General features: G+C 45.7%; 2 protein-coding genes across 4 annotated transcripts in view; both read right to left on the bottom strand.

Moving 5' to 3' along the window:
* The window catches only part of NAA60 (N(alpha)-acetyltransferase 60, NatF catalytic subunit), a 13,912-nt gene extending 13,025 nt beyond the window's left edge, over positions 1 to 887 (bottom strand). Inside the window, exon 1 of the mRNA XM_018561469.1 lies at positions 855 to 887. The gene's annotated coding sequence lies outside the window, so the exon portion shown is untranslated. The remainder of the gene's footprint in view (positions 1 to 854) is intronic.
* A 6,291-nt stretch (positions 888 to 7,178) lies between these two features.
* CUNH7orf26 (chromosome unknown C7orf26 homolog) lies at positions 7,179 to 15,269 on the bottom strand. Of its 3 annotated transcripts, XM_018561863.1 has the most exons (8): positions 15,240 to 15,269; positions 14,182 to 14,374; positions 12,805 to 13,026; positions 11,603 to 11,768; positions 10,020 to 10,505; positions 9,062 to 9,101; positions 7,480 to 7,604; positions 7,179 to 7,383 (listed from the first exon to the last, which is right to left on the bottom strand). In XM_018561863.1, exons 2-8 carry the CDS (start codon positions 14,371 to 14,373, stop codon positions 7,286 to 7,288), a joined length of 1,329 nt encoding a protein of 442 aa, XP_018417365.1. In that variant the 5' UTR covers position 14,374; positions 15,240 to 15,269; the 3' UTR covers positions 7,179 to 7,285. The 3 variants fall into 3 exon arrangements, with proteins under 3 accessions (XP_018417365.1, XP_018417349.1, XP_018417357.1); XM_018561847.1 differs by having other exon boundaries at positions 7,179 to 7,604; XM_018561855.1 differs by having other exon boundaries at positions 7,179 to 7,604; positions 14,182 to 14,380; positions 15,244 to 15,262.
* Between the last annotated feature and the right edge of the window lie 330 nt (positions 15,270 to 15,599).

The following is a 15,599-nucleotide window of genomic DNA, read 5'->3' as shown; positions in this document are numbered from 1 at the left end:
TCTTTGCGTTCTCCAGACTGTCCCGAGGTTTGAAATGTACAGTTGATCCCAATAGTTGCAGGCAGATGGGACACTTGTCTAGCTAACCAATCCCAAAATATCTGCACATGGGAGATGTGCACACTGCAAGATGGGACGGGGGTCATAGACAGTGCTGTCCATGCGTTAATGTGAGCTCAGGTGCTCTAAGATAACCTGCGAGCACAGACGTTTGGTCGTTGCCACCGCCAACTTGTCTTCAAAGGGCCCATTCACACCAGCGCACACGTTATGGCGTGCATAGCGTATACACTGGTGTGTGTTGTGCATGAGCACCTTGTTACAACGCATGCTACATTGCTTTTTTTAAATTGAAACATTTATTTAGATTAACTCTGTGCACGGAAGTTCATTGCGATAAAATGTACGCCTGCTTTAAGTTACTGCAGCACGTTGGCGCGAACAAGCCCCGTACACAGCAAGGCTTGTCATCTTGTCTTTGCGTCAGGCGATGCTGCCTAGCGCAGCCCAATTACTTTTGTGTGAATGAGCCCCAAAGCCTTGATCTCTGCAGCTGTCACCTGAGTCACTGACCTGAAACAAGCATGGGGGATGGGAGTCCAGATGACAGACCTGGAGCCTGCCCCTTTAAAAACCACCATCAATGGCTGCCCCCATTATTCCACTCTCACAGGTCCCCTTTAAAACCCTCAAAAATCTTTAATTTTGCTAAACCAATTCAAAGGAGCTACACCGATTCAACAGCAAAGGGACCCCGGAAATAGTTTTCTTTTTTAAATGTTAGTAGTTATATTGTGACCTTCCAGCAGCAGTGTACCATGTGGGGCCCCGGGATCCTCAGTCCTCCCCCTTACCTCTATTTTTACTGCTGGGATCAGCCTCCTCCCCCCCTTTCACAAGGCCAGCGCAGGACATTGGGAAATCACTGATGGTTGCTCATTACATATAAAAATAAACGAGTTCAAATAATTTCCGGTGTAAAGTGAACCTCCCCTTCAAGAAACATAAGAGGCCATAAAAACTGAACAGCATGCGCTGTAGTGTGCACGTCCAAAAATTCCATTAAGTGGCGTTTTCGCCAACGCCACGGCGCATGTCGTATGCAAATACTGACTTTTTCTGATAGTCAATGCTTAATAAAAAAACTGACATGACAGAGGTGTGTGTCCCCTGCCACTGAAAAAGATAGCAGCTCGGCTGTCATGCTGAACCCCAGGCTTCAATAATTGAAATCAGTGACCTGGAATACGGAGACCAGGTCAGAGACTGAAAAAGCAGTAAAGCCAAAGGATAAACATTACAGCCAGAGAAAGAAGGAGCGATGGCAACCTACAGGTTGTCTTGTGACGGCTGAAGCCTTTTTTTTAAGTTTTGGATGGAGTGGAGGTCCGGTCAGGTTTCTATTGCTGTCTGTGAATCATTAGGGAGATGTCCTGGTGAAAGAAAATCCCACATTTTGGGTTGTCACCAGAAAAGGAATAGATGGGAAATCTTCCAATGGGGACCCTAGTGACCACCAGTGGTTTCCTTCATTTTGCAGGGATTTTCTCTCACTTCCTGTTGTGGCTATCAGACAGGAAGTGAAACCTCCCCAATGGGATACAGATGCCAAAAAAAAAGCTGACTGCGTTATAACTCTCCTTTACTCTATCCAAGTTTTGGCTTCCTTAAGCAAACCTGCAGTCCCACAATGCAATGTAGGTACCCAGATGTGGGATCTTGCCAGAAATGATCCGAAAATACCGTAATTTTGATCTGATTGCCAAGTAATTACTGGAACTTATTCCAGAGATGTAAACAAAAGCAAAGTGCGGTGTGCGTAAGTTGTGCATGCTGCGCTCTGCATTTGTCAGAGTGGGCGGGAGGACAACAAGGGCGCCCTCAGCATAGTCGGATGCCATTGTGGTCACCAGGATTTCCTGCCGGCAGGAGGACCTGGAGTACTAAAGAGGCCAGCCATAACACCAGAGGGGTAAGTGTTTGTATGCATGTAAGTGGGTGGATGCAGTCAGTGTCACTGAAATGGTGTGCGCACCTGGCTCCCACCTATCCACCAGTGCAGGGATGGGCAAACTCCGCAATCTGTTGTGGAACTACAAATCCCATGAAGCATTGCATGATTCTCACAGGCATGCGTTCCAGAGACAGATGCTTGATGGGATTTATAGCTTCACTATAGCTGGAGGGCTGGAGTTTGCCCGACCAGTGTCACCAGAATAGTGGATAGGCGAGAGCCAGGTGCACACACCATTTCAGTGACACGGACAGTGCTTGTACAAACCAGTGACAGGCTATGCAGCATATATCTGCATATTATGTGATTGTATCAGCCACCTATGTGATTGCACATTGGAGAGGACAGGTTCTCTTTAAGGTGACATTAGGGGTCTATCGGACCCCTAATGTCACCTTTGCAGCCCATCGAAGCTGATCAAGCACACGGCGTGCTTGATCAAGTTCTACCTCGGCTTCTCTAGCCAGGGAATGACAGCTCAGAAGCTGGAAGTGATGTAATCAGCGTCGCTTCCAGGTTCATTCAGGGAGATCAGTTAACAGATGTTCACTGGTCTCTCTCTCTCTGTCTCCCTGACCACACCCGCAGGCCCACAGGAGGGGCAGCGAAGATCCCCACTATTCAGGTAAGAGGGGAGCAGTTGAAGGGTGAGACTTTGACAATGTTTCACGGCACATTTTAGCGCCCCTGCAGGTATGGCCTCACTTCTATTGTAAACAGACTCCCGGCTGTTATAGTCTGCTCAGGGGCACCACATGGAATATGCCAGCCGCAGATAAAGGAATGATTGTAAGCTCTGTGGCACAGACATACAAGGCAGGAAAAGCTCCCTAATTATTTGCATGAGACATTTCTACAGAGTGTACACACATGGCACAGTGATAAAAACCTTTCCATCAGATTCAACAATGAAGGAACCCATCTGCCACCACCCACGTGTCTGCATTGTACACGCTTCCAAACGTTAGACATGTAATCGGTGTTAACATTTTTATTAACATTTTCCTAAAAAAAAAATACACAGGATTTTTTAAAGGTTTTGGTGTGCTGCAGAATCAGCTGGTCTCCTGAGCGTTGGCGCTGTTTTAGAGGGGCTCCTTTTCCATGCAGGGTCCTATGGAGACACCCTTGTGTGTGCTAGTAAGCTGTGTGCGTCTCCACAAACACAAGATTAGTGTATGTATAAAGTCGCTCGCACTCTAATAGAATTTCAAGTCAAAAGCGGTTTATTGACTCGATTGCTATCACATCATATAGCGATGTTTCGGAACAACAGCGGTTCCTTCTTTAGGCAAATCTCTTAAGGTGGCCATACACTGTACAACCATCGCAAGACCTTAGTCCTGCGATGGTTGTAAAGGGATTTAAAAAAACGTACGATCTGCCTATCTTGGACAGGCAGATCGTACTCTCGATCATCGCAAGCCCGCCCCCCTGAGGGGCAGGCTTCCGATGACCGCAATGCTGAACGGGCAGTGTGCGCGTGCGCACACCGGCCCGTTCGGCATTTGTCTTCCGAGCACCGTTCTAACCAGCCGAGAATCGTACGATTCCCGGCTGGTTTTCGAACATGCTGGTTCGACGGAAGACGTGCGACCGTACAGTAGAAACGGTCGCACGTCTCCGTTCACACTGCTCGATTCTCGTACGATCGCGGGATTTCCCGCGATTCTCGTACGAGAATCGAGCAGTGTATGGGCACCTTTACACGTTTTCTCTGATAGATGAAGTAAACTTCCTCACCTTCCAAGGTACTTATCTGATGATGCTTTGATGAACCCATGGATCCCTGATAGCTTGGGTACATTTAACTTTTATTTTCTCTTCACCCCTGCCGTCTCCATTTTTTCGACAAAGCTTCCAGGACACGATATGACATTTTATGATTGATACACGTATGGTATAATCTGTCCAATCTCACATTCTGTTTGCCTGAAGAAGGAACCACTGTTGTCCCGCAATGTGGCGATGTGATAGCAATCGAGTCACTAAACCGTTTTTTACTTAAAATTCTATTGGAGTGCGAGTGACTTTATACATACACTTATCTTGGATTGCAGAGGCATCTGCAGTCACTTTGGCACCCACCCGACTCTAAGGCCTTGTTCACACCAAGTGCGGAGTAGGTGCAGAGCAGACCGGATCAAAACTGCGTCAAATGTATTCCAATAGTATTTTTTGCTCCAGTTCACATCGCAGCGTGCAGTTCCAGAGCAGGTGAAAAAACTGCAGCAAGCCCTATTTTACCTGCTCTGGAATGCATGCAAACGCATCAAAAACGGGTGCAAATGCCTGGAACGCACTGAAAGCCCTAAACGAAAAAAAATATATATATATATTTTTTTTAACCAAAAGCAACCCGGAACGCATCAAAAACGCGGTAAAACCCACTGCACTGCGTGTGCAGAAACCTGAGCGGATCTGCTCCGCGCTTGGTGTGAACAAGGCCTAAGGGTATTATTCGGTCAGGAGTGCGATGGTTACACTGGATTTTGGTCTCCACAAACACAGCAAGGTAATCCACTGCCCTCCCCCCTCTTCTCCAAGTTAGTAGATGGACAGCTGCTGGAAACTGCTCTGTCCCTTGCGATCTTGTACTGGACAGGAAGTTCAGGGAAGCAGAGCCGAGAGGTAAAGCTGTTTGGAAATATGACTCAGTGTTTGGGCAAAATGTAAAGAAATACATTACTGGAAAAGATATATTTGTTTGATTAGGATTCATTATTGAAGATGTTTGAGCATCTATTACAACTGTTAGCTTTGAAAATGAAAGATGGAAGCTGATTGGTTGCCATGCACAGCTGCTCCCAGTTTTCTCCGCTCCTGTCCTAGTAAATCCCCCTTAACATATTTTCTTTTTCGGATGTGCTTGAAAAACCCTTAAAGAGAGAGGGGGAGAGAGAGAGAGAGAGAGAGAGAGAGTCCAATTTCCACATCTGTAGGTTTGTGTGTGACAGTTGTGGCTACAGAGTGGATGTGTGGACGGTGACGTCAGGGATGGCACCAATGAATTCTAGGAGATTAGAATGCACAGAATTTAGGATCTGAGCTTGGAATGCATCAACCTCATTAGAAGACTCTCTATTTGCAATTCCATGATTTTAAATTTAAAAATGTTCCGAGTAGACAACAGCTATGCAAACATTACCGCCAGACAGTCCTAACCAGTTCAGGAGACCGCTGAGTATATCTGTAACCTATCAACGTTAAAGGACAGTAAGTTAGATCTTAAAAAATGCATTCAAGTACCCCAACTAATAACAAAAATGTATCTTATTTGTGTATCACTTTGTGTATTTACCCCTTCGTATATAATGTTTACATTTTCATTTGAGGTGACAATAAAATCAGGAACTAAACCTTAAAAATACATTCAAGTACCTGAACTATAAACAAATCTGTATCTTATTTGTGTATCACTCGGCTGTAGATCCTCAAATCATCTCTGAATTGGTGCCGACACTGTCCTTCCTTCTGGAGGGGCTACTTTTGTTCCTCATTGTCCCTGTGTGTGTTGTAAAGTAGCCACCGCTCCAAGCTCACTAACGTGATGGATTACATTCTCATTACAAATTGGTGAACTAAATGTGAGATTGTAGTCCATCACAGGAGTGAGCTCGGAGCCGTGACTACTTTACAACACACACAGGGACCAAAAGTAGCCCCCTCCAGAAGGAAGGACAGTGTCAGCACCAATTCAGAGATGATTTGAGGATCTACAAATAAAGTTCAGTATTGTGAAGGTACTAAAATGCACTTTTAAGATTTAACTCCCGAGTCTGGTGTCACTTTAAATGCTTCTACAGGAAACAAGCTGCCAAGAATCTCAACATGGCCCTTGAAAAGGTCAGTCTCTGCTAACTGATGCTTCAGCTTTTGATAGATGTTGGAGAGAAGATAAGTGATAGGTTCTGATACTCTATGTGGTCTTAATCTAGTGGACACAGTATGGGGGACACCCGCCTAAATGATAAGGTTCATGTGTTGCCAGTGAAGGGTTCCATTAATACTCCTGCAGACATTGTAGACAATTGTACGCTTCCAATAGAAAACCAGGTCCACAAAAACATGGTTTTGAGAGTTTGACGTGGGGGAACATGAGTGGCCGGAACAAAGCCCTGACCTCAAGTCTATAAAAAAAAAAAAAAAAAAAAAAAAAAAAAAAAAATTGGAATACAGATTGTGAGCCGGGTGCAGGGGCATGCCTGCCGGTGGCCAGCTTGGTGATGGACGCCGGCAGAGAGGGGCGAGACGTTCACCCCGGCGGTATGAGGTATGCCGCTGGGTCCCCTCCTCTCTCCTGACACTATCGGGCTCTCGGTCCATGACCGAGTGCACGACTTTTTAGAGGGAAGGGGGGGGTGACACCAAAATGACTTGTCAGTCATTTTGGCGTCACCCCTCCGTTGGTGTCACGCGGGTGCGGGCCGCACCCCCCTTGTGACGCCACTGGCCGGGTCTTCTCATTCAACATTAGTAACTGACCTCACAAATGCTCCTTCAGCTGAATGGGCACAAATTCCCACATGCACTCTAAAATCTTGTGCAAAGCCTACCAGCAGGAAGGAGGGACGGACGCCATATAAATGCCCATGGTTTTGAAAGTGAACAAACAAGTTCAAAAAGGCGTGATGGTCGAGTGCCTACATACCTTTGATCGTATAGTGTAACTGGGTTTGTGTAAGTTTAGCACAGTTGGTGTTGCAAACTTAAAATGTCCACTCAAATGGCGTGCTCGTTTGTTTTTTGGTATCAAGCAGGTTGAATCACCTATTTTATTTCTATATCTCTTTGGAACCCCAGAGGAAAGATTCCACACACTCCGATCTAAATCCTGTCCTATCCATTATGAAGGCCAACAGTTTGCCATAACATGTAATCCATGGAGACTCTATCCGAGTGAGAACAGCTCAGTACTTTTGGCATTGAAGGGAAGTTGAGAGGTGCAGGGCTTTATTGACTCAGTCTCTGAAAGATATAAGACATCAATGGGTGACTCAGTCTGCATGTATCCAACCATAACCAAAATGTCAGTTTTGGAAGGACACACCCTTTAAAAAAGGAGTCTGACCCATTCGGTAGTACTGGCACTGTGTTACTAGAGTCACCTCCATGGCAGGTATATCACATCAAATAACTGCCAGCACTGTGACCATCTCCTCGATGTACTGAAACAACAACAGCAGCATGTAGATTCTGTACTTTTGACTTTGGGCTGTTCACTTCCTCCTCTGTAACAATGACAGTCTTTCTTTGTGATGTCGGAGTGACTCAGCGCATTGGCCGGTATGGGAAAGCCATGCCAGGCATGAAGGTCTGCACAGGATGTCCAGGTAAAGGAGCATGGGTGGGCAATGCTGCGTGTGCCGGCAGTGCAGCATGAGCAGGGAGTGCTGGAAGTGCTGCGTGAGCCGGTAGCGTTGTGTGTGCAGGAAGGGCTGTGTGTGTAGATAATGCAGTGTGAGCTGGATGAGTTGGGAGAGCAGGGTAACCTACAGGTGGGGTATGAATATGGGGGTAATATGCAGTTGTCAAAGGAGCGTGAGCAGGCTGAGGCTGAACCGGGCCAGAGATCACAAGCTGCATGAGGCTGAGGGAGAAAAACAGAAATGGTTAAAAGGACATTGCCCCTTTCACATTTTTACTTGCAACATATCTGCAGTATACAATTCTAGTTTGGGGATTGGGCAGACATTACTCTACACAGTAGAAAAAGTTTAAAAAAAAAAAAACCCCTAAATGATTCCATATACAAAACAAAATGGCTCCTAGAATTTGTAATAGCCCATTATGAACACTGCATCTCACACCTGAAGGAAGCAATGCATGCAGGGAAGTCTAAAAACCATTTGTAGAAAACTTAATAAAAATTCAGGAAGTGGCAACGTCAATTAAAAAGGCAACTATAGAAGTCACCTGGACCTGACCTGGAACATGGATGGAGCAAGCAAAGTCAGTCTGGAGTGAAGAGACTATCCTGCATGCCTGTTTAACCACTTGAAGTCCACAGTGTTAAATCCCCTTCCCATCCAGGCCATTGTTCAGTATTCAGCGCTGCGGTACTTTGACTGACATTTATTCCGTCATGCAACGCTGTATTTGCGTTGATATGTAACATGTGTAGCGCAATTGTCGTTTTCGCTCGCTGACACATCTGACGCACATTTACGTTTATATGTGCGGAAAGGTGGGGGGCTTAAAAATGTTGTTTTTTTAAATGTGACTTATTTTATTTTAACTTTTTTTTTTATTTATATTTATTTCTTTTTACACTTATTGCTATTACATAGGGGGGATAACAAACCCCTTATATAATAGCAAAGGCACACTGACAGGTCCTCTTTATGGAGACATTAGGGGTCTCTAGGACCCGTCACCTCACCTGGGGACCCCAAAAGAAGCTGATGAAGCAGAGATCTGGTCCCGGGCCGCAGATGGGGTAGCGGATCTCGACGATTGAAGTTGAGGGGTTGAGGGGGCAGGTCAGGTGGGGGGGGGCAGATCAAATCACCCCATACAACCGAACAGCGGCCATAGAGCCGCTGATCGGTTGTATGAGAAACAGCCGGTAGCGGTTATGCTGAACGTACGGGTTTCTCCTGCCCGTGCGCACGCTAGGGGGGAAAAAAATGCCATGTGGAGCCGGCAACCCGCAAAATGGGAGTCTGGCGTCCGTCCGTTTTTTCTCAACAGGCGGACGGCAGGAGGTTAAGGCATGAGCACAACAGGACTGGCATGACTGCCAAAAAGCAAGGAGGAAGCCATCAATGGCTGCCTGGGTATTGCTCAGGACAGGTTCTGTTGTTGCCAAATCTTCACCGATCCGACACTGGCTTCCCCTGAACCAGGCCTCCGCTTTGGTCTAATTTGGAGATCTGGCACAATCGGCCCTTCCTAGTCAATTTAATGTAGCGCTGCAGTTGCCAACATAGAGCTGTCCAAATGGATAACAGGCTAGCAAGGGCATGACAAAATCTGCAGAACCTTTGTTGTTAGATTCACTTTACTGATAGATTTATTAATAGGAGTAACTGTTTCAATACTCACTTATTATGGGGGAGACGAGAACAGAGAGTCCTGAGGTCATCTGCAAAAAAAAAAAGTTGGTTTATATAAGAGGAATTTCACACGCAACATTACCTATGAAGCCATGCATTAGCTTGCTGAAAAGATATTTACATACACCCTTATGTCCAGACATATGGGGGGGGGGTTAGCCCAATGGGCACGCAGGCAGCGATTGAAACTTTAAACAATTCCAACCCTCCCCACAGGGCTTCTAAAACTAGACAAAATATTTTAACTGGACTTGAAGGACTTTTTAATCATAATCTCCTAGCTAGGCCATGACTATTCTACGTAGGAATCCATTATGTAGGGTGGTACGGAACAATACATGTTAGGAATGCACAGATACTAGTATCGGTGCCGATGCAGAGTATTTGGACGAGTACTAGTACTCGCCCCAAATACTCAAACGCCTAGCCCGATACTTCCGCTATCGGGAAACTGGGCAGTGAGTCATTACACGCTGCCCAGCTTCCTGATTGGCCAGGAAGCCGGCCCCTTGCTCCCTCGTCAAAATTGACAAGGGAGCATGGAGCTGGCTTCCCGGCCAATCAGGAAGTCTGGCAGCGTGTAATGACTAGCTGCCTGGCTGGGCGCCGCATCATTACACGCTGCAGGGCTTTCCGATTGGCCAGAAAGCCGGCTACATGCTTTCTCGTCACCTAGTGACGAGAAGCATGGGGAAGGCTTCCCTGCTAATTGGGAAGCCAGCTGCGAGTCTTTACACGCCGCCTGGCTTCCTTAATGGGACTTCCGATAACGGTATTGGTGAGTAACGAAAATTATCGGTACACTATACCAAAAAAATTGTATCAGTGCACCCCTAATACATGTGTTTAAATATAGTCCCTCAGGTTACATTCTTATTGGATTTTACCTGTAACTCTTATCTGTAGGTATTGTTAATTTACTTAGTGTCTTTTCATCCATCACTTACCACGAGTACAAATTAACGCCCCTGTTGCCATGGAGACTTGTAACGCCTGTGCCAGCCGATCTAATGCCAACTCCATCTCTTGTTCAGCATTGAGTGGGTTAAGCTCTTCACAGAGGTGCCCCAACTCTTCAACTAGTGGTACAAGCTGCTCAAACAACACAAGTGCCAATCGCCCATACAGTCCTTTCTCTGTAAGGTGATTTTGAAGGACCATGAGCCCTTGTAGCACACTCAGGTGGAGCTTGGAGTAAAGCTTCTGATTATCTCGAATTGGCTCTCCGCCAGCTGCTTTTTGCTTGCGTCTGTAGGCAAGAGGGGCAATTACACACCAGCGAACCAGACCCATTAGCGGGGAGAAGTCCAAGAAGCCAATTGGCAGGTTAGCAGTGATGGGGGTATTGAGAAAAGTAATCAGAATGAGGCGGGGATCTTCAAAAATCCAGGATACGATCATCTCCAGAAGATCATGAGGGGGAAGGAGGTCCTCTGAAACAGGTAAGAAAAAAAAAAAAAAATACATGTCAAGGAAACAGAAATTGCTATTTGGAATGATCATATCTATATTATTTACTTCCACTCAGTACATGGATTATACAATTTTCAAGTCTGACTAGATTATATGTATTCAGGAAGGACAAATCCCACGAGCGTGGTAGACACTCCATGGAACCATGTTTTATAACTTTCTGCCTTTCTACCAGCCTCAGAGCTACCCTGGGCCTACATGACCATCTGCAACGAGGGAGGGTCACACCTGGATACTTACCCAAAAGAAAAAATAAATAAGAAAGGGCGGAAGTGCCTGCTGATGTGCAGGGGACATAAGGGTGAAGCAGCAATGCTGAGATATCCGACCTAGTCCTGTGTAAGCTACTAGATGGACTTGGAGTTTGCACAGAGTTGAGCACTCTCTCCCTATACCTATGTGACAGCAGTGGGTGCTTGAGTGGCCAACCACAAAACACAAGCACTGTCACATGTGAGGAAGATTAGGATGTCCCATGTTCTCCCATATATGGAAGTTGTGGGTCTTTTACATCAACCCAAACAGCAAATGGAGAAATGGGGAGCAAAGGCAAAGTGAGCATGGGAAGGTGGTGGCTTCAAAATGAAATTGGATTGCTGTCTTTTCTTTGCCACTTCTGTACCCCCTGCAGCCCAATCAAAACTGCCCCCTAACCATATTACCTCCATGCAGCCACATCATACCCTCTTCCTCTGCATTTGCCAGCAAATGGATGCTGGCCACAATCCGGCATGGGCCCATTTGACCTTAGTTGCATTGGAGAAGTGTGACGTTAAGCACAGTATTCTGGAAGCAGCATCAAGGTGGGCCATGAACAGGGTTGAAACAGAAGTGGTGTTTGGCAAAAATTGTGTTTTAGCTACTGTGTGCAGTGCTTTCATCAATTTCTGGATGCACGTCAGGTCCAAGTTGAGGTAGTGGACAGCCTGCATCTGGAACTGAAAGGTTTACACAAGTGCTGGGCGGCAGCAGCCCAAAGACACTGTTCAGAATCACACACACGTCATTTTCATTACCTACACCCTAACACAAATACCACATTGATAAAATGACTCACCTGTGGACATATCATAAAACGCAGCTACGGCAGTGATAAACTGACAGCAGAAGCGGGGGCTGACATTGAAAATCTGTTTCAGCGTCTGGATGGAGCCTGGCACGAGGCCACAGTAGTCATCTACCAGTGCTTTGGCCAAGCGAACACAATAAACAGCTGGAGAGCGCTGCGGATGGATTGGGAGGAGAAAAACGCAAAAATTAGTCAATTGAGACTGTAAAACTTCACCACACAAAAAAAAAAATTCAGTTATTACATATTAATGACCCGTGGAAGGGACAAAACAACTAAAGTCCTGGTGTGACACAAGTCTTATGTTGCAACAGCAAGCCGTAGCCCTAAAAACGGCGGAACCGAGCAGTGGATTAATTCACAATTAAAACCACATTTCTGGAACGTCGGCAACACCTTTTTTGTTTTTATTAGAAAGAAGAAAAATCAGGGTCAGGATTTGACTGCCGTGTGTGACCTTGTTGGGTTCACTTCCTCATTTGCTGATTATTCTCTGGGACAGGAACTGAATAGAAACATCTCTAAAGGACAGCATAAAAAATCACTATTTTGTAGTAATGTATTAAAGGATAAGGCAAGAGAAAGGAAGTAAACAAAAATGTAAAAAAAAATAAAAATAAAAAAAAAAGAGAAAAGAAAAAACACAATAACTTGATAATACATACAGTATATCCACTTCCTATTGCTCCAAAACTTACAGGACTAGTCCACCTTTTACAAAAATCGTAATAAATGCATATACATTAATAAAAATAATAAATTAGCTTTTAGTGAATTTTTGCATTGAAGCCTGCAGAGCATTGCAACCACAATTAGTGCTTCGCGGGTGCAATGAACAGGCTCACGCATGGTTTACCTCAAACCCCAGCCTATAAGGGAGGCACGGGCCTTCTGTTATGAGGCTGGAAGAAGTCAATAATGGATCATACGTGTGATGGCGTTACCACATTTCCGCTCTATTGTGATTGGGACTTGTAGTCTTCTGTGCATGGATGGTGCTGCTGTGTGGGCGGAGCAGCAGGACGCTCCAGGAAGAAGCACCCTATGATTCAGACAATTACGGAGGGGGCATGTGACAATGTTTCATGTTACACCATAAATGTGGATCAAACATAAAACATGGTCACAAAGGTGGACAAAGCCTTCAAAATAGAAAAAAAAAATGCATTTAAACTTTTCCTAGCGATTACCTGCAACCAGGAAGCAGCACTCTCCAGCACAGGCACCCTGCATACCGCCACTGCCATAGAGGTCAGTTTCCCTAGCAGAGTCATACGCTGCTCATCAGCCTTATTGCCTTGTGGGCTGAACAGAGAGTTGAAGATGACCTGCCGGACCGGCTCCTTCGTCTGTTCCTGAAAGTAACTGCACAGCAACTCCAACAACTGAAGCTCTTGTATGGCGCCAAGTCGCTGGAATGAAATAGGAAAAAAAACAAAAACACAAAAACCACGAGATCTGATACAACCGTCAGTAAATATACGCAGTGCAATAAAAACAATGGAATGTAAAGACAAAGAAAGAGCAACATTTCCTAACCACAACGCAATACAGATCTCAATGCAACTGCAGAAAAAAAAAACAAAAAAAAAAAACCCACTGTTTATGTTGCCCCCAAATTGTCTAGAGTACGATTAAAGGAGAACTTTGGGGTCAGTGCTTTTCCCCATAGTTCTCCTAAGGGTAACGGGAGGACACAAACTAGCGTCCTCCCGTCACCCAAAGCTCAGTGTACCGCTAGCTCTCAGACGCCGCAGCCGAGACAGATCCCGACAATTATGTCTGGATCCACCCAGCTGCGTGAGTGACAGCTGGCTCTGCTTATCTAGAGGCAGAGCTCGCTGTACCCGCCTCCTCCCCCGTCCGTTCTGCCAGTCAGCGCTGGAGGATCGGACGGGGGGGGAATGGATCCCTGCAGGGAGCAGTGAGTGAGGCTCTCTGCAGGGATAGATCGAGGAGTGAGCGACGGTATGTGTTCGCTCACTTCCCGATCTATTGAGCCAACCTGTGACAGTTTCATTGTCACAGGTCGGCTGGAACTATGAGGCTGAGTGATTTTCACTTGCCTCATAGTTCTCCTCAAAGTTCTAGGTGTTTTAATGAGGTTCATCTTTAGAAAATCCTGCTGGTTACATTTTTTTCCCCACAACTCCATCTTCCATATGCATTAGTGGCGCCACTTCCTATACATTAGAAATGCACTGCAACAGATTTTAAAAAAAATACATAGGTGTGGATGTGCCCAAGGGCCCCATACACATGAATAACAAACGGAAGTATTTAGCGTGACTTGCTCATGGCCACCATATCCTAGAGATGCAGATTCTTTTTAGGGCTTCTCCTGTGTCTGTGCTTTGTAGTGGGCCTACTGCTGCACTGCAAGGGTTAAAAGAGAACTATGGGGTAAGTGTTTTTCCTCATAGTTCTCTTAAGGGCCACAGGAGGACATATACCAACCTTCTCCTGTGACCCAAAGCTCAGTTGGGGGGAACTTACCCTATAGTTCTCTTTCAACAGGATTTCCCTAGAGATCCATCAGCTCTGGTGTTATAATCTGCTGGACTTACCTTGCTGTGAGAACCGCGGTCTTTCGGTATTTGGAAGATGAACTCTTCCAGCAGTTCTATGGGCCCTTTCTCGACCAGCGGCACGGGAGCATTCTGGAGCTGGCTGCTGAAGTAGAGATCCAGGTGGTACAACACCTCCTTCGCTGCACTGAGAGCATCCCGCCGCAGGAGAGAATGGCGAATGTCGCTCATCCTGCCTCTGGAAGGTAAAGCAAACATCTTTGTTTTATACACACGCATACAAAACTGGCAGCCAGGAGGTGACGTGACTCTCCATAATAAAGTACAATGGACAAGAGACACGGAAGGCAGTATGACCGGAAGGCAGTCTTTTGCTGATTTTACAATTAGCCGTTCGCAGTCACTTTGACACAACAAATAATTTATCCTGGTACTGTACCATTCCAGAGTCCTCTCATCTACTAATAACATATAAGCCCTGAAGAAGGGGGGAACATCACTGAGCCCCTAAAACACATTGGCTGATTTATGTTTTCATGTTATGAATGTATGCAACTATTAAAAGACTTTAAACTGCTAAATCCTACAGTTATTTATTTAGCTTTGGATAGACCTAGGGAGACCTCTGCCAGGATTTTATTGCTGCCTGTGTCACCCTCACCCTATTTGTCATGGTGACCGTCTACTGTCACCACAACATAAATAAGGGTGACATCTTCCAATGCAGACACCTGTTTGGGTGACAACTGTCAAAAAGGGGGTTTTCATCTAACGTCCTGTTGTCCAAACAGGACAGGAAGTGCAGGGAAATCTCCCCTATGACAGACCGGTAGGCACAAAAATACTGACAGGGGTTGGACCCTTCCCTAATCCATCTCAAATAAAAAAAAATAAAGTTTGGCTTTGAATCAACTTAAAAAAAACCCCCCAAAGATTGATATTTAACTTGGTTAGCCACAGGAAGCCATCATGGCCAATGGTAGGACTGAGATATGCTGCATTCCAAACAGGAAAGAGTGACCCACGAGGGACTCCAGAGTTGCCTGTCCCTGCCCATACAGCAACCTCCATTTACTGATTCCTCTCTCACTAATCAAGCACCTTGTGTACCCGACCTCGCTTCCTTCTGCCGCGGATGTTCCTGCTCAGAGGACCCACAAACCAATTACAAGGGCCAGGAAGGCCCAATTCATACCCGGCCACCGTAGCCTGAAATAGGTGCGCTGCTAACCAAGCCTCGACATCGCTTAGCCAATCGACGAAGAGTTGTTTTTTTCACGCTGCAATATGTGTAAAACTTTATTTAAAAAGCGCAAATGAACAATCGGTTTCTTGCTGAGCAGCGGCTTTGGAGATACTGATACGATGATGTTATGTGCTGCAACCAGTGCACGCGTGGCTCTTATATCGGATTAGGAAGTCCCTATACTATGAATCCCTATACTTTTTTTTTTTTT

This window comes from Nanorana parkeri, unplaced genomic scaffold, assembly GCF_000935625.1.
Source record: "Nanorana parkeri isolate BGI_ZX_2015 unplaced genomic scaffold, ASM93562v1 scaffold19, whole genome shotgun sequence".
Classification (NCBI taxonomy): Eukaryota; Metazoa; Chordata; class Amphibia; order Anura; family Dicroglossidae; genus Nanorana; species Nanorana parkeri.
The sequence above is the reverse complement of the archived record's forward strand: the minus strand, read 5'-3'. Positions and strand labels throughout refer to the sequence as shown.